The sequence below is a fragment of the Linepithema humile genome, chromosome 4 (assembly GCF_040581485.1).
Source record: "Linepithema humile isolate Giens D197 chromosome 4, Lhum_UNIL_v1.0, whole genome shotgun sequence".
Taxonomy (NCBI): domain Eukaryota; kingdom Metazoa; phylum Arthropoda; class Insecta; order Hymenoptera; family Formicidae; genus Linepithema; species Linepithema humile.
The window spans coordinates 18,341,002-18,361,296 of record NC_090131.1 but is presented as its reverse complement, the minus strand read 5'-3'; the positions used below and the strand labels follow the sequence as shown (position 1 = coordinate 18,361,296).

At 27.1% G+C, this 20,295-nt stretch overlaps 1 protein-coding gene across 7 annotated transcripts; it reads right to left on the bottom strand.

Moving 5' to 3' along the window:
- Positions 1–108: 108 nt before the first annotated feature.
- On the bottom strand, positions 109–20,216 carry LOC105670911 (protein phosphatase 1H). 7 transcript variants are annotated; one of them, XM_067353824.1, is made up of 14 exons: positions 20,085–20,216; positions 19,606–19,989; positions 19,192–19,449; positions 18,889–19,106; positions 18,544–18,814; positions 18,209–18,468; positions 16,426–18,132; positions 13,844–14,123; positions 9,674–9,854; positions 5,645–5,828; positions 4,737–4,891; positions 1,793–4,434; positions 873–1,069; positions 109–577 (listed from the first exon to the last, which is right to left on the bottom strand). In XM_067353824.1, exons 2-7 carry the CDS (start codon positions 19,789–19,791, stop codon positions 17,847–17,849), a joined length of 1,479 nt encoding a protein of 492 aa, XP_067209925.1. In that variant the 5' UTR covers positions 19,792–19,989; positions 20,085–20,216; the 3' UTR covers positions 109–577; positions 873–1,069; positions 1,793–4,434; positions 4,737–4,891; positions 5,645–5,828; positions 9,674–9,854; positions 13,844–14,123; positions 16,426–17,846. The 7 variants fall into 7 exon arrangements, with proteins under 7 accessions (XP_067209925.1, XP_067209924.1, XP_067209927.1 ...); XM_067353823.1 differs by having other exon boundaries at positions 873–1,030; XM_067353826.1 differs by lacking the exons at positions 109–577; positions 873–1,069; positions 1,793–4,434; positions 4,737–4,891; positions 5,645–5,828 and adding exons at positions 7,544–7,873; positions 8,164–8,357.
- Between the last annotated feature and the right edge of the window lie 79 nt (positions 20,217–20,295).

The window sequence follows — 20,295 nt, the reverse complement described above, 5'->3', positions numbered from 1 at the left end:
TTAAACACTTATTTTGTTTTATTCAAATTATTATACGCTTTAATGTTATTAAATTATTATACAGAATATTAAATGTCTAATATAGTAAAAAAGATAAGTAATAATAAATTAAAACGTACTTTTCTGTATTTACACATATATTCCTACATATTTCATATACATATCCGTACATTTCATTTTGTTACAGTCATTTATTGTAAAAATAAAACACTTTTAGAAGTATTTTCTAAAGGCTTTACAGAGTCTTTCATTTAGTGCTTCTATTTAAACTCAATATAAAACTATTACAAATACATATCAATATATAAAACCCTCAAAAATTTGTTTTAAAGAATTTTATATTCTTAAATGGATTTAAAATATTCTTCATTGTTAAGGTATATAGAGTATTATATGTGACATATATTCATGCAAACTTCATAAGTTGAAAAACGATTACCATTTCCTCCGCAGCCTCCGTACTTGAAAGGAAAACACGTTTCCAATAATTTCGAATAGTAATATCTCCATAGGAAAGTTCCATTTGTTATCATCTCGGTCGTGAGGCAAGGACCAGAGTCATAAGTAATGAAACAATCTGTACAAACAATATACAATGTGCAAGATCTTAAATCATGACGCATGCAGTAAACTATAGAAAGACACATATTAATTTATGTACAATAAAATATCTATTCCATCAATCTATTATTGCAGTAAAAATAAACTAACAACTTCAAATTTTTGCAATATATAACAATTTATGATAACTATGTAAATACATGCATTAAATAATTATTAACAATTTGAGTTTTTTAAATAATATGAAAAGTAGTATAATAGCAAATATAATGAAAGAATACTGTTCAATATGACAGAAATAGTACACTTACATTTAGGTGGCTCATATGAATTTGAATTACATAGGTATCCCATGCTAAACATGTTAGAGACAACAAGTATGAATAACAAGTTTATTTTGAAACCCATCGTCTCGTGTGTTCTTCTGATTGAATTTCTAACAATCATTATCAATATAATATCTCCTTCTCTGAAAATTTTATTACCAATAATTACTATACGTACTGATCTGAAATTGAATAAATTTAATTTCATAACATCGTATATAAAAAGAGATTAATGTTCAAACAAATAAATTATAAAATCTAATCTAATTTATGTACATAAATTTATATTATATGTATAACATAATTTATCAGTTATTTGCAATAAATTTAAATTGTAAAATCAGCATTTGTTATTATTTATCACATGCATGCATATAACAAAAACAAGGAATATAGTTTTGTGGAGAAAATGTGGCTAACATTATAAAATATTAACAATTATTCCTTCGATACGTTTGCTATGCAAATAGATGCCGCAGAATTGGTTGTGTCTAATAGTTTTATTCGCTCGAATAAATTTTGCACGTTTTGCATATTATTTGGTTCCGTCACGATCAAAATATTATTATAAGCTAATCATAAAGTAAACAATTTTTGCGTTATAATTACAATGCGTGTATCAGCATTAAACAAAACACTTTGAGAAAAAAAATCGTTAATACACAAGATTTGCTTATGAAAGAGCAAAATTTATAACCTGTATTAAATCCAGCCTTGCTGGATGTGTATTACATATTGTCATAAACCCTCTCGATATCATCTGTTTTCATTTTTCACAAAAATACATACAACAAAGAAAGTTATAAGAAAAATGGCAAAATGAAAATTGTTTAAATAATTTCAACTCTAATTAAACAGTAAAAATAAATTTAATGTTGTAATAAAATTGATTAAAGGTCACGTACCAAGTTCTGATAAATTCCTTTTCTTAAGAAGAAGTCGAGTTTGATACAGCTAAATATCTAATCGTACATGCCTAAGTAAATCAGTTAAAGTTCAAGAGACGTCTGTTACTGTAGTCGACCAAAAGACAACAGCATCGAAGATCGCGATCGATTCTTCGTTGATTCCGAAATCCCCTTCTTGTACACAGAGCCTGCGCGTTGTCTACTCATAACGTGACTGATAAAATGCGAATATCGTCGTTGTGGTATATCATGCGATAAGGTTTCGAAAAGACGCCTATTGAAAATCTCACGACGCTAGCAATAAATATTTGTTATTATAATAATCTGCACCAAACATTTATCGTAAAATGCGTGTATATTATTTAATATTTCAATATTATCGCAGCATTATTATTATATATATTTCGTATTACTTTATTCTTGAATAAAATGTTTTGCAAATCCCGAAACAAATATGATTTATTTTACTTGCGTTGTTTTAACTTTAAGATTGAATTTTTATAGTTCATTTCCAACCAATAGAAACCAAATTTCGCAGAGCTTTTACATCTAATTTTGTCTATAAATTATGATATGCAATCTATCAATTTATGTAGCAAATAGATTGAAAGTATATAATATTTTATAATTAGATAGGTATCTCAAGAAACATTGTTAACTCTTAATTAAATTTCCATGTTTTGATGTTATTTAATTATTGTACATAGTATTATATTGGGGTGATCAAAAAGTTCGTTCGCATGTTTGCAGCAGATGATGTTGCATTAATAAATTGCACTATGTACATTATCCAATAAGATAATATGCCATATTATTTTATAACTGACAACTTTCTGCACATTTAAAAAAAATTTATTTTAATCAATAAAGATTCATAAAATTGACGTCATTTTAAATATGAAGTAGAATAAATCACATCTGATGACCTGATGATGACCATACTCTTACTGTTACGGCATACTCTTTATAATCATAGAAAAATTTTTTTAAAGTCTACGTTGCATGCTAGTCTTAAAAAAGCACAAAGTAATGCAAATGCACTTTAATCTGCTCCATTTTTAAAACAACGCCAAATTTACAAATTGCAATCGATTTCAATAAATTTCTTTTCTAATTAATAATAATTAGATATATTTACAATAATTTCTTTTTAAATGCGCAGAAAGTTGTTAGTTATAAAATGATATAGCATATTATCTCATTAGATAATGTGTACATAATGCAATATATTAATGACATCATCTGTTGCAAAATTGCAAACAAAAACTTTTTGATTAACTCAATATATTCTTTATCTTAAAATAAACGATATGTAATGAAAAAAGTTAAATAAAAACGAAAACAATTTTCAGTTTTTGCTACTTATATATTTCAACGGATTTAATTTTGTTACCGTTAATTCTTATAAAATTAAAGAATTTGTATATATATCTGATCAGAATTTCATATAGTCTTACATTCTTATTTAAAAATTGCGTGAAGGTAAATTTGTCGGCAGAAGGCAAACTTTCCGGTATAAGAATTATTGAATTCGTTAGCATTTCCATCACAATCTCTTACACAACATTTTACATTCATTTTTTACTTTGTCGTAATATTTTGCTTTAAAATAAGTGTGAGCAATTACGAATATCAAAGGAGCAATCAAAGAGCGATTTTTTGGCGTATGTTTCAATACAATTACTTTTATCCCCACAACACCAACTTATTAATGAAGTACGATTGACCAGAGTACATTTGATCGATATATAAACATTTGACTAAACATATGACATCATAAAAATGTAATTTATTTAACATAAAGTTATTATAATATTCATCTACTCATAAATAATAAATAACATTAGGAAATTCTATAATTTTAAGTTTTTTTACTTGAAATTGTTTTCTAATTGCGTTACGTGTTTAAAAAGCACATCAAACTTTATATTTGTTAATTATCTAAATATAAAAAAAGAACACAACACTTCCGTTACGTGTGTGTAATAATTGTGATAATAATTTAGTACAATTACGATAATTCCACATAAGATAATATTTTTTAAACTAAAATTATTTTATTAAACATTGATTATGTTTTAATCAAATTATTATACGCCTTAATGTTATTAAATAATTATATATAGTATTAGAGGCCCAATATAATAAAAAAATAAAAGAAATAATAAATTAAGTAGTGCTTTCTTTTATTTACATATATATTCCTATATATTTTATATCATTTATTGTAAAAATAAGACACTTTTACAAGTATTTCATAAAGACTTTACAGAGTCTTTTATTAATAGTACTTCTATTTAAAGTCAATATCAAACTATTACAAAAGTATATCAATATATGGAACATCGTCAAAAATTTTATAATCTAAACACTTTTATATTCTCAAAGCACATTCAACGGATCTAAAGGTTCATCCTTTGGTGCATCTCTGTGATGGAACTGATAGTAATAATCCTCATGGCATGTAATCATGCAGACTTCTTCAGTTATAAAGTTATTATCATTTCCTTCGCAGCCCCCGTACATGAAAGGAACACATACCATTTTTTTAGAATCAAAAAAAAATCTTAATTTATAAGTTTTATTGACCGGCATGTTGACCGTGAAACAAGGACCCATATCATATGGAAAGCTACAATCTGTAAAAAGATATACATTGTGCAAGAAGTTAAATCATAACGCATGCAGTAAATTATAAAAAATACATATCAATTTATGTACAATAAAATATCTATTCCATCAATCTATTATTGCAGTAAAAATAAACTAACAACTTCAAATTTTTGCAATATATAACAATTTATGATAACTACCATATGTAATTACATGCATTAAATAATTATTAACAATTTGAGTTTTCTAATTAATATGAAAAGTATTATAATAGCAAATATACTGAAAGATATGTGCGTGTTCAATGTGAGAGAAATAGTACACTTACAACGAGGTGGCACATATCTTGAAGAACATAGGTATCCCATGCTAAACGTGTTAAAGACAACAAGTATGAATAACAAGTTTATTTTGCAATCCATCGTCTCGTCTGTTCTTCTGATTGAATTTCTAGCAATTACAATCAATATAAAATCTCCTTTTCTGAAAATTTTATTATCAATAATTACTATGAGCACTGATTTGAAATTACATAATTTAATTTTGATAACATCAAATATAAAAAAAAACGATTAATGTTTGAACAAGTAAATTATCAAATCTTATCTAATTTATATACAAGAATTTTTATTATTTGTTTTAATAGATGACATAATTTATCAGTTATTTGCAATAAGAATAAATTGTAAAATCAACATTTTTTATTATTTATCACATGCATGCATATAGTAAAAAAAGGAATACAGTTCTGTAGAGGAAAAGTGACTAACATTGTAAAATATTAACAATTATTCTTTTGATACATTTACTATGCAAAAAGATGCTCCAAAATTGATTGGGTCTATTATTCGCTCGAATCAAATTCGCACGTTTCGCGTTTTATTTGGTCTCGTTACTTTTAATACATAAACTATTCATAGTGTGAACAATAGTCACAATGCGTGTATGAGTGTTAAACCTAGCACTCTGTCGAAAGAAATCGTTAATGCATAAGATTTGCTTTACATAAGAACAAAAATTATTACCTACAACAAATTCTACCTTGCTGGATGAAATATATGTTAATATTAAAATAAATTCTCTTGATATCATCTGTTGTACTTTTAACAAATATGCATATGACAAAAAAACTTATAGGAAAAATAGCAAAACAAAAAGCATTTAAATAATTTCAACTCTAATTAAATAGTAAAAATAAATTCAATGTTATAATAAAATTGATTGAAGGTCACTTACCAGGTTTCGATAGATTTCTTTTTCGAAAAAGAAGAAATCGAGTTTGATATAGCTAAATTCCTCGCCTAATCGTACATGCCTAAGTATGAATCGCGAGTTCGAGAGACGTCTCTTACTGTAGTTGGCCAAAAGATTACAGCATGAAGATCGCAATCGATCCTTCGTTGATTCCGAAATCCCCTTCCTGTACACAGAGCCTGCGCATTGTTTACTAAATACGTAAATGATAAATTGCGAGTACCATCTTTGTAGTATGTGTGGGAAACATATAGTTTGTTTCCGACACATTAAAACTAAAAGTCGCAAAGCTTTTGCATGTAATTTCGTCTATAAATTATGGGACGCTAACTGTATTCAATATATGTAGAAAATGAATAGAAAGTATATAATATTTTTAAATTATAAAGGTATCCCAAGAAACATTGATTATTCTTAATTAAACTTCCATGTTTTGACGTTATTCAATTATTGTACATAGTATTATATTGGGTTGATGATAAAGTTGGTTCGCATTTTTGCAACAGATGATGGTGCGTTACTACATTGCACTATATACACATTATAAATTAATATACCATGTTATTTTATTACTCAAAATTTTCTACGCATTTAAAAACATTTTATTAAAATTCATTAAGATGCGTAAAATTTGCGTTGTTTTAAACATAAAGTAGAATAAATCACATCTGAAGTAAACCATGTGTTTTCTGTTACAGCATACTTTTTATAAATGGCGCAAATCTTTTTTAAACTACATTTTTTTTTGTCTTACCGATAAAAAGCATCAAGTAACGGAAATGCACTTTATTCAACTCCACATTTAAAAGAACGCCTAATTTACAATTCTTAATCAATTTCTACAACTTTTTTTTAAATGAGCAGAAAGTTGTCAGTTAAAAAATGATATAGTGTATTAGATAATGTATATAGTGCATTTTTTTAACGATATCGTTGCAATAAAATCTACAAACTTTTTGATGGATCCAATATATTTCTTATGTGATAAAATAAACGATATGTAATAAAAAAAGTTAAATAAAAATGAAAACAATTTTCAATTTCAGTTGCACATACATTTCGACAGATTTAATTTTATTATCATTAATTCTTATAAAAATAAAAAATTTGTATGAATAATTGATCAGAATTTCATACAGTCTTACATTTCCATTTAAAAACCACGTGAATTGTATTTTTTGGCAAAAGGCAAACTTTTCGGTATAAGCGTTATTGAATTCGTTAGCATTCCCATTACAATCTCCCACACAACGTTCTACATGCATTTTTCACTTTGCCGTAGCAATATTTCGCTTTAAAATAAGTGTGAGCAGTTACGGATATCAAAGGAACAATTAAATAGCAATTTTTTGGTGTATGTTACAATATAATTACTTTTTTCCCCACAACGCCAACTTATTACTGATGTACGATTGACCAGAATACATTTAATCGATGTATCAAACATTGGACTGAATATTTGACATCATAAAAATGTAATTTATTTAAGTTATTATAATATTTATTATATGTTTATCTACTCATATACAATAAATAAAGTTAGAAATTTCTAAAATTTTAATTCTTTTTACTTGAAATTCTTTCCTAATTGCTTTACATATTTAAAAAGCACATCAAACTTTATACAATTTATTAAACGCCTGCATATATAAAAAAGGAGCAGAGCACTGTTGCGTATGTGCACTTATTTTGAAAAAAATTTAGTACAATTACGATAATTCCATGTAAGATTACATTTTTTTAACCAGAAAAGTATTTCATTAAACACTGATTATGTTTTACTCAAATTATTATATGTCTTAATGTTATTAAATTATTGAATGTAGCATTAAATGCCCAATATGGAAAAATGCCCAATATAAAAATAATAATAATAATAAATTAAAGAGTACTTTTCTTTATTTACATATATATTTCTACATATTTCATATACATATCCGTATACTTCATTTTATTACAGTCATTTATCGTAAAAATAAAACACTTTTGCAAGTATTTTATAAAGACTTCACACAGTTTTTCATTTAGTATTTCAATTTAAACTCAATATTAAATTATTATAAATTTATATAAACATGTAGAAAATTCTAAAAAATTTTCTTTTCAAGAATTTTATATTCTCGAATGAATTTAAAATATTCTTCATCTCTGGCCTGTAATTATTCTGGCCTGGAAATTAAAAATAACGGCCATGTCCACGGGTAATATTGTCTATAAAAGAGACATACATTGTGCAAAAAGTTAAATCATAACACATGCAGTAACTTATAAAAGGATACATATTAATTTATACACAATAAAATTTCAGTTTATCAATCTGTCATAAAATTAAACTGTCAACTTCAAATTTTTGCAACATATGGCAACTTAAGATAACAAAACATATGCATTAAGTAATTATTAACAATTTGAGTTTTTTAAATTATATGAAAAATATTACAATAGCAAATATAATAATATATTACTGTGCGTGTTCAATGTGAAAGAAATAAAACACTTACTTCTTTCATAGTAATGCAAGTGTCTTATAGTATATCCCATGCTAAACAAGCTAAGGACAACAAGTATGAATAACAAGTTTATTTTGAAACCCATCTTCTCGTGTGTTATTTTGATCGAATTTCTAGCAGTTATGATCAATATAATGTCTCCTTCTCTAAAAATTTTATTATCAATAATTATTATACGTACTGATCTGAAATTATATAAATTTAATTTTGATAACATTGAATATAAAAAAAAGATGAATCTTCAAACAAATAAATCATAAAATCTAATCTGATTTACGTACACGAATTTATATATTATTTATTTGAATGAATCGCGTAATTTGTCTATTTTTTACAATATATTCAAATTGTCAAATTAGCATTTTTTATTATTCATTATATGCATGCATATAGCAAAAACAAGGAATATGGCTCTGTAGAGAAAATGTGGCTAACATTGTAAAATATTAACGATTATTCTTTCGATAAGTTTTCTATGCAAAATGATGCCGCAAAATTTATTGTGTCTATTAGTCTTATTCGATCGAATAGAAGTTGCACGTTTCGCATTATTTGGTCTCGTTACGATTAAAACATAAACTGTATGAGTATTAAACATAGCACTTTAACGAAAGAAATCGTTGATGCATAAGATTTGCTTTATATAAGAATGAAAGTTATTACTTACCAATATTAAATCCAATCGTGCTGGATGTAATATATGTTATAATAAATTCAAATTTAAATATAATAAGGCCGAAATAATTATGTAAAATTTAAAAGAATAAATAAGAAGCTAAACAGCCGTTGCTAGATGGTCGTGCTTGTGTATTCGAAGACAAATTATAAAAACAACGTTTCGACTTGTTATCAGGTTTCCTTCAAGTTTACAATAAATAAGAAATTACATTACAAATTATAACTCTTTTTTGAACCTATTAAACAATTATTATAATATGATGTATGTAATTGTAGAATAATGTATGTATATTTTCAATTTTGTTGCGTTTATTCTTATTATAATTTCAATTTTTAATTTTCAAACTTATTTGCGTTTTAGTGTCAATAAAAATAATGACTAACAATAGTAATTCATTGATATTTGTTATTGACTTCAGCATTGCATCCATTTTATTACATAACTGCGTACTGACACCAACACAAATCAACGATGTTTTGTAATAATTGTTTAATTGGTCCGAAAAAGCGTTGTAATTTGTAATGTAATTTCTTATTTATTGTGAACTTGAAGAAGACCTGATAACATGTCGAAACGTTGTTTTTATAATTTGCCTTCGAATACACTAGCACGACGATCTAGCTACGGCTGTTTAGCTTCTCATTTATTCTTTTAAAATAAATTCTCTCGATATATCATTTGTTTTACTTTTCACAAAAATGCATATAACAAAGAAAGTTATAGAAAAACTAGCAAAACAAAAATTGTTGAAATAATTTCAACTCTAATTAAATAGTAAAAGTAAATTCAATGTTATAATAAAATTGATTAAAGATCACTTACCAAATTTCGATGGATTCCTTTTTCAAAGAAGAAATCGAGTTTGATATTGCTAAATTTCTCGTCTAGTCGTACTTGTCCAAGTAAATCACGAGTTGAAGAAAATGTCTGTTACTTTGGTCGACCAAAGGAAAATAGCATCGAGGATCGCGATCGATTCTTCGTTGATTTCGAAATCCCCTTCCTGTACACAGAGCCTGCGCATTATTTACTAAATACGTAAATGATAAATTGCGAGTACCATCTTTGTAGTATGTGTGGGAAACATATAGTTTGTTTCCGACACATTAAAACTAAAAGTCGCAGAGCTTTTGCATGTAATTTCGTCTATAAATTATGGGACGCTAACTGTATTCAATATATGTAGAAAATGAATAGAAAATATATAATATTTTAAAATTATAAAGGTATCCCAAGAAACATTGATTATTCTTAATTAAACTTCCATGTTTTGACGTTATTCAATTATTGTACATAGTATTATATTGGGTTGATGATAAAGTTGGTTCGCATTTTTGCAACAGATGATGGTGCGTTACTACATTGCACTATGTACACATTATAAATTAATATGCTATATTATTTTATAACTGATAACTTTCTACGTATTTAAAAACATTTTATTAAAATTTATTAAGATGTGTAAAATTTGCGTTGTTTTAAATATACAGTAGAATAAATCACATCTGACGTAAACCATGTGCTTTCTGTTACAGCATACTTTTTTTAATGGCGCAAATCTTTTTTAAAGTCTACATTGCATTTTTGTCTTATCGATAAAAAGCATCAAGTAACGGAAATGCACTTTATTCGGTTCCACATTTAAAACAACATCTAATTTACAATTCTTAATTAATTTCTACGAATTTTTTTCAAATGCGCAGAAATTTGGCAGTTAAAAAATGATATAGTGTATTATTCCATTAGATAATGTATATAGTGCATTTTTTTAATGATATCATATGTTGCAATAAAATCTAAAAAATTTTTGATGAACCCAACATATTTCTTATGTGATAAAATAAACGATATGTAATAAAAATAGTTAAATAAAAACAAAAACAATTTTCAATTTCTGTTGCATATACCTTTCGATACATTTAATTTTATTATCATTAAATCTTATAAAATTAAAGAGTTTGTTGAATATTTGATCAGAATTTCACAGTCTTACATTTCTATTTAAAAACCGCGTAAAGTTGTATTTTTCGGCAGAAGGCAAACTTTCCGGTATAAGCGTTATTGAATTCGTTAGCATTCTCATCACAATCTCCCACAACAACGTTCTACATGCATTTTTTACTTTGCCGTAGTAATATTTCGCTTTAAAATAAGTGTGAGCATTTACGGATATCAAAGGAACAATTAAATAGCGATTTTTTGTATGTTTTGCGTATGTTACAATATAATTACTTTTCTTTCCACAACGCCAACATATTACTGATGTATGATTGGATAGAGTACATTTAATCGATATATCAAACATTTGACTGAATATTTGACATCATAAAAATGTAATTTATTTAAGTTATTATAATATTTATTATATGTTTATCTACTCATAAACAATAAATAAAGTTAGAAAATTCTAAAATTTTAATTCTTTTCACTTGAAATTGTTTCCTAATTGTTTTACATATTTAAAAAGCACATCAAACTTTATTCAATTTATTAAATACCTGCATATATAAAAAAGGAGCAGAGCACTGTTGCGTGTGTGCACTTATTTTTAAAAAAATTTAATACAATTACAATAATTCTATATACGATTACATTTTTTGAACCAGAGAAATATTTCATTAAAAACTGATTATGTTTTACTGAAATTATTATGTCTTAATGTTATTAAATTATTAAATGTAGTATTAAATGCCCAATATGGAAAAATATCCAATGAAAATGATAATAATAATAAATTAAAGAGTACTTTCTTTTATTTACATATATATTCCTACATATTTCATATACATATCCGTACACTTCATTTTATTACAGTCATTTATCGTAAAAATAAAACACTTTTGCAAGTATTTTATAAAGACTTCGCAGAGTCTTTCATTTAGTATTTCAATTTAAATTCAATATTAAATTATTATAAATTCATATAAACATGTAGGAAATTCTAAAAAATTTTTTTTTCAAGAATTTTATATTCTTGAATGAATTTAAAATATTCTTCATTGTTAAGATATATAGAGTATTATTGACAGCATGTTTTCATGCATTGATAATTTTTAAAATTAATTCTATTTTTTCCGCTATCCCTATTCAGTAAAGTGAGACCAGTTTTTGAGATTTCCGAAACGTATCTCGTCCCTCAACGATGGCCTGTGCGGAAATAAAATAAAACGGCCATGTCCACGGGTAATATTGTCTATAAAAGAGACATACATTGTGCAAAAAGTTAAATCATAACACATGCAGTAACTTATAAAAGGATACATATTAATTTATACACAATAAGATTTCTATTCTATCAATCTGTCATTGCAATAAAATTAAACTGTCAACTTCAAATTTTTGCAACATATGGCAACTTAAGATAACAAAACATATGCATTAAGTAATTATTAACAATTTGAGTTTTTTAAATTATATGAAAAATATTATAATAGCAAATATAATAATATATAACTGTGTTCAATGTGAAAGAAATAAAACACTTACATCTTTCATAGTAATGCAAGTGTCTTATAGTATATCCCATGCTGAACATGCTAAGGACAAGCATGAATAACAAGTTTATTTTGAAACCCATCTTCTCGTGTGTCGTTTTGATCGAATTTCTAGCAGTTATGATCAATATAATGTCTCTTTCTCTAAAAAGTTTATTATCAATGATTATTATACGTACTGATCTGAAATTATATAAATTTAATTTTGATAACATTGAATATAAAAAAAAGATGAATCTTCAAACAAGTAAATCATAAAATCTAATCTGATTTACGTACACGAATTTATATATTATTTATTTGAATGAATCGTGTAATTTGTCTATTCTTTACAATATATTCAAATTGTCAAATTAGCATTTTTTATTATTCATTATATGCATGCAGATAGCAAAAACAAGGAATATAGCTCTGTAGAAGAAATGTGGCTAACATTGTCAAATATTAACAATTATTCTTTCGATAAGTTTACTATGCAAAATGGTGCCACAAAATTTATTGTGTCTATTAGCTTTATTAGCTCGAATAGAATTTGCACGTTTCGTATTATTTGATCTCGTTACGATTAAAACATAAACTGCATGAGTATTAAACATAGCACTTTAACGAAAGAAATCGTTGATGCATAAGATTTGCTTTATATAAGGATAAAAGTTATTACTTACCAATATTAAATCCAATCTTGCTGGATGTAATATATGTTATAATAAATTCAACTTTAAATATAATAAAGCCGAAATAATTATGTAAAATTTAAAAGAATAAATAAGAAGCTAAACAGCCGTTGCTAGATGGTCGTGCTTGTGTATTCGAAGACAAATTATGAAAACAACGTTTCGATTTGTTATCAGGTTTCCTTCAAGTTTACAATAAATAAGAAATTACATTACAAATTATAACTCTTTTTCGAACCTATTAAACAATTATTATAGTATGATGTGTGTAATTGTAGAATAATGTATGTATATTTTCAATTTTGTTGCGTTTATTCTTATTATAATTTCAATTTTTAATTTTCAAACTTATTTGCGTTTTAGTGTCAATAAAAATAATGACTAACAATAGTAATTCATTGATATTTGTTATTGACTTCAGCATTGCATCCATTTTATTACATAACTGCGTACTGACACCAACACAAATCAACGATGTTTTGTAATAATTGTTTATTTGGTCCGAAAAAGCGTTATAATTTGTAATGTAATTGCTTATTTATTGTGAACTTGAAGAAGACCTGATAACATGTCGAAACGTTGTTTTTATAATTTGTCTTCGAATACACTAGCACGACGATCTAGCTACGGCTGTTTAGCTTCTCATTTATTCTTTAAAATAAATTCTCTCGATATATCATTTGTTTTACTTTTCACAAAAATGCATATAACAAAGAAAGTTATAGGAAAACTAGCAAAACAAAAATTGTTGAAATAATTTCAACTCTAATTAAATAGTAAAAGTAAATTTAATGTTATAATAAAATTGATTAAAGGTCACTTACCAAATTTCGATGGATTTCTTTTTCATAGAAGAAATCGAGTTTGATATTGCTTAATTCCTCGACTGATCGTACATGCCCAAGTAAATCACGAGTTGTAGGAGACGTCTGTTACTGTGGTCGGCCAAAGGACAATAGCATCGAGGATCGCGATCGATTCTTCGTTGATTCCGAAATCTCCTTCCTGTACACAGAGCCTGCGCATTGTCTACTCATAACGTGACTGGTAAATTGCGAATATCGTCGTTGTGGTATACCGTGCGCTAAGGCTTCGAAAGGATGCCTATTGAAAATTTCACGGCATTTGCAATAAATATTTGTTACTATGATAATCTGCACCGTACATTTATCGTAAAATACGTGTATATTATTTAATATTTTAATAATATCGCAGCAATATTATATATTTCGAAATACTTAATTTTGAATAAAATGTTTTGCAAATTTTGAAACAAATATTATTTATTTTATTTATATTGTTTTAACTTTAAGATTGAATTTTATAGTTAGTTTCCAACCAATTAAAGTTAAATTTTTCAGAGTTTTTACATTTAATTTCTATAAATTATGGGACGCTAACTGATCTAAATTTACGTAAAAAATGGATACAAAGAAGATAATATTTTAAATTTACATAAGTGTCCCAAGAAACATTGATTATCTTTAATTAAAATCACATATTTTGGTGTTATTAAATTATTGTACATAGTATTATACAATATATCACGATAAAATGCGTTATTTCTTGTATAATAAGCTTTTAAATTAATTATTATTTATGGTACCCAACAATTCTGTACGCAATGATTACATCTTAATCTTAATGTATTTATTACTGCATAATTCTCACAGTATTCTGCATAACTTGCATTTTTTTTTAGCAACATTTAAATTGACAGCTTTATTATTTAAGTATATAACAAAAAGCTACGTAAAGCCCGAGCTGGATCTTTGTTGCTCAACAAATTCTTTAAAAGAGAAAATTACAAACGTTTCGGCCACTAAACATTTTGGCCATCATAGTGTAACAATTCAATTCAAATAAATATACGCGTGTACAGTTCTTAGAAGATTAACGATTACAACAGATAAATAATTGAAGTTAATCGTTGATCGTGGACACGCAAATTTCGTAGACGCAAACTCAAATGAGAAAGTCAACAAAAAATCAATAATTAAACATAAAAATTCGTCTTAGACATACGTTAAATCAAGTAAAGAGCTCTGAAGGTGTATCCAATCAATTCAATAATTTGTGAATCCTCAAATAATTCGTGACACTTATTATTTCATATTGAAAATTAATAAGACTTAATATACTGAAACATAAATGTATAAAACATTGATATTAATGGTATGAATAAGAAGTAGTTACACAAACAATATATTAAGAAAAGATGCAATGTAAGAGCGCACGATGTAGAGATGATTTATCGACACAAAATTCCAAATTACTCGGTTACATTGTGATTTTCGGTCGTATAATGTTCTTGGGATGTTTCAACTAATCGCTACTAACTCGTTTCGGCTTTTTTTGGCTTTAAGACTGTCACAAATCAACTGTTTACAGTGCATCTGTGGACTTCTTCGAGGCAAAAGTTTCGCAAAAGTTAAATGTTTTAGAATCATAATTTCGACTAAAATCAGTGTTGACTAATACACTCTGAACAAAAGCTGGTCTAAGATATTATGTATATAAGTCGACAGATAAATTTTTAATAACTGATAGTGTTAACATAATAAATTTTATATAACAATGACAACCAAAAAAGTCGAACTCATCACGAGTGGAGGTCGAATTCTATTCAATTTCGGTTCTGTTCAATGTTTTAATTTGTAACTAAGAGTCAGAGAAGAATTTTATTCAAATTATTTATAATGAATAACTGACGTATTTATGCTGAATGATTTTTGATAGATGACTACCTTGATCTTGGTCTTTGGAAAAAATGTTTCAATTTGCGTACAAAAAGGAAAAAAACTAGATTTGTTGTTTTTCCTATTTAAAACAATTTTGTAATGTTAGCAGTAACATTAAAGAAATTTTGTAACGTTAAAGGAATTATTATAATCATTTTCGGTACACTGAAGAAGACCGCAAACTATGGTCGAAACGTTTGTACTTAACAAGTAAATGTACAATTTTTTGAATTTTAAAATCATAATATTTATCTATTGAGATTCGAACAAAAATTATAATATAAACGCATATTTAAAACATTCACAGGTTATGTTGTAACTATTTTATAATAATTTTACTCATATCCATTTTGTTATAATTTTTTTTCATTATAAACATTTATAATTTGAGTGAAATTAAAAAAAAAATTATTCACATTAATTATTTTCTTAATTTCTGTTGTAAAATTATTTCAGGAGTTAAAATTATGTATTTATTTTGTCAATTAAATTAAAAATTGATTCAGATATATTTAATTCATTTACATAAAACAAAAAGATGCATGAATTGTGTTTTATATATGTTTTTTTTTTCTTCCATTAAAAATGAAAACTTATATTGTGCGTGTACTATCTTTCATGCATATACATAATCACACTTTATTGTTACATCACTATATACTCACTGCTTATTGTTAGTGTATAACTGGTCTGACTGGCAAACACTAATTTGATACCTATAGCGCCATCTCATATATAATCAAGGTACATCTCATAATTTTACTATAGACTACCTCTTTTCGAGAATTTTATAATAAATTTTAGAAATAATAAATAAAGATTAATAATATAAAAATCAAAATGTCAAACTATTAAGTTCATAATTAAGTTAAAAATTTATTTGAATATTGATTAATTATAACTACATAGGAAAGTAATACATGTCTGTATATTTATTTAATAGAATAACTACAAGTTATTCAGACTAAATAAATTATATAATTATATGATATCATAAAATTTACATATTATTTTTATTGTAAAAAAATAATAGATAATATTCTTGTTATATACATACATACAGATTGTTTACACTAACAACATTATCTAGTAATCCTTTGGTTGCGATACGTTAAACTGTTTTTTTTTTTCAAATTTCTCAATAAATGAAATAGAAATTACAATTAATATAATGAATAATAAATTAACAATAAAAAGTTGCATTTAAATTAAAATTTTATTTTTGCTTTTTAATTTTGTTTTTAGTAGAGTTTTTAAACCAATAGTACATATATAGTGTTTGTAGCCACAAGATTAACCCTCGAATGACGAAGGTAGGGGTGTTTCAGACACTCCAGACCTGGTTTTTCTTATTTTTCGATTATTATCAATTGTTTCTTCGAATTTTTTGACTTGTAAATCAATAATCTTTTAACCCATATTTCTAGTCTTTTCCTTAAAAAATCTATGGGATAAATAAGACACTACCCCTTCGCAGCTTGTATGAGATCTCAGATCGTCGTTCGAGGGTTAATATTTTTAACACAAAGATGAAAATGATATAATATATAAAATATCATAACACGATAAAACATCATAAACACGACATATCGAATGGTAACACATGTCTGCCTCAAAAAGCAATATAAAAATATTTTTTAATATTACATTGTGTATACAGCCTACATACTAATTATATAATAGTGACAATCCAAATATTAGTGCTTATACATGAAGTGTTTGATATAACGTATTAAACGCTTCGGAATATTGTAAAATCGCACGATACATAAAATGTGTCATAGTGGAATGTTTGTTTAAATAATAAGAACATAGCCTTTTTATGACCGTAGTTAACATACAAACAGTGGCAGTATGCAATAATTTATTATTTGAAGAAGGGAACTACGAAATATGATGCGGGTAACCATGCACTCAAATTATAGAATAATCATTGATTATTCTAATATTAAGATTAAATAATAAGCAATCACGAATTTATCATAAGTCATTGTAGTTAACTCCAGTAAATGTAATTCATTAGCTGCACATTGTAGTTAACATTGTGTTCCTATTTTATTGCTGACCATCTAAATCTGATAAGAATTCATGCAGGGTTGTCACCTGACCTGTTAGGAATAGGATAATCGAAACATATCGTCGTTAGGGAATCCGCAGCATATTTTCGTTCTTGCTGTGTTGTCTTCAGCCACTGTTTGTGTTCACATAAATAAGGATATAAAGGTACCACTAACACACTAATATCATCCACCGATGCTATAGGTGAAGATTTTTCATCTGCTTCATTCGGATTCTCGGGTTTTCCCATCCACATCCTACCGATTAATCGGCCTCTTGCCGCTTGCACCAACTCTTGAGCACCCATTGTTAATCTAAAAAATAAGAGAACGTATATCATACTTTGTCGTAGTTAGTTTAATTTTTACGTGTTTATTTCATAATACATACCTGTATTCTAGGGATGGAGTATCAGGAGCAAGTGTTTTCCTAAGTATTGCTGCCGCTGTTTTATCCGATACTACATCCCACAGCCCGTCCGTGGCAACAATAATGCAATCTCTTTCAGTAAGGTTACAAGTGTCTAAGTCCAAAGATTGTACTTCAGGTTGCGACGATAGGAATGGTTTGATATTAACACCGGTATTCGCTGCTTTTAAACCATGATCTCCGAAACCCCTAGTCACGCCTATCGTTCCCATTACTCTACTCTACATATCGCAAACAATTTCTTAGTCATATTATATTAGAAACAGAATATATTTATTTGAAGAGTTATACTGTACCCTTTTTCCATGTCCCGAAATAAGCGGTAATTTTAAGTCCGGATGTGTTAAGGTTTTATATGCCCAGCCCGTCATAAAAGGTTCTCTATACAAAACCATCGATCCCAATTCTTTCTGCAATGGTCGCTTTCTAAACTCCAGTGGAGTGAAATGACCTTTCAGTAATTCATTGCTTCTTAAGAAGCCTAAAGCTCTAACACGATTTGATTCAGAATCCGGGGTGTGATCTCTGGTAAGAGCACGCTGTTCTTCTCCCAAAACTAATACAGCTCTAATAATTTAAAAACAATGTTATATAAATACATAATATTATTGACAATATATTAAGCAATATATTAATACAACCTGGAGTCTCCAGCTCCTGCAGCGTACAGCCTTCCATTAAGAAATAAAATTGTAATAGCTGTACAACCACCGCCACCATTTTGAGCTTGCATCTCTACCATTTGATCCATTTGTCTATATGCTAATTCTATAGCACCTGTAACTAGGTCTCTGCCCTTTATCAACTCGTTCTCATCTTCATTGAGTAGCATGTTGCCTGGTATAGCCAGTAGCCTCTCCTGATTGCAAATAATTCATTCATCAATTTCTCTTATATGACATATAAAAAATTATAGTCAATTATCTTGAAAATATAATACACACCAAAATTATTCTGTGTAGATGTAACCTTGCTGTAAGAGCAACTTGATACCCTGCATGGCCGTCAAACATTGAAAACATAACGTAAGGCAGCGTAACATTAACATCTGACAACTTCAGATCCCCACGTGTTGCAGAAGCTTGATCCTCATTCCAAGTGCTTTTCCCAGCATTTATACATTCCGCATAACCAGCACACCATGGCAAACGACTAAGATCTCTTGGAACTATTATAGGTCTTACTCTATGATCTGCACTCACCTGTGCAAATATAATTAATATTTTATAATAGTTTAAAAACAAATTCAATATTATAATCTTTTAGTATTATCACTATTTAAATAGGTATTATAAATCTATTCAATATACAAAAATATATGTACATTAATGTTAAACTTAGTTACATTAAGAAAATACCTGTGTTTCTTCAGATGTCAAACCTAAAAAGCTTGGACGACTGTAAGGTTTATTTTCCACTTCCACAACATAATTGGAATTAATATAATCCGTCATCATATCATTATCAGAATCATTAGGGTACTGCAGGCCAAGCTCGCTTGCACCCACAGCACTCATTAATACTGACTTAAAACGATTCAACATTTTTGCTTTCGTAGCTTACACAAGGCTGCACAAAATCTCAATTGACAGATTTAGCAAATAGTGTATTATATGTTACACTTATTCAGCATAATACTAAAATTCCATAAACATACGTCTTTATACGTAACGTAACGATATGTATAAGTCCCAGAACTGATTGATTTTTTTTATTACTGAATTGATTACCTGTCAAAATACCTGTCAAAGATAAATTCTTACATTAAAAATCTATCTTAGATAATATTTATCCTTGTCGTGGAACATTTTTATTTTATTGATATAATGGTACTTACTACAATTGGCCAATCAGCAGTTATAATGGATTAGAATCATTTTGTTGACAAACAATTGTCAACAATATAGCATAGGTTATAATGTGACACGAGCATCAGCCACATTCACCTAATGACATCTGCACGATGTCTGACAATGTTTTCTGAATCGGTAAACCTTTATCGATTTAGAAATAAGATTTGATGATACGGTTATTCAATGCACCGAGTG

What these genes read in the sequence shown, in the direction of transcription:
- LOC105670911 (XM_067353824.1), bottom strand. Translation starts at nt 19,791, where the DNA reads ATGTTGAATCGTTTTAAGTCAGTATTAATGAGTGCTGTGGGTGCAAGC. An exon ending in TGACATCTGAAGAAACACAG is followed by an intron (nt 19,450 to 19,605) that starts GTATTTTCTTAA and finishes ATATTTGCACAG; the next exon opens with GTGAGTGCAGATCATAGAGT. An exon ending in TTTCGGGACATGGAAAAAGG is followed by an intron (nt 18,469 to 18,543) that starts GTACAGTATAAC and finishes TGCGATATGTAG; the next exon opens with AGTAGAGTAATGGGAACGAT.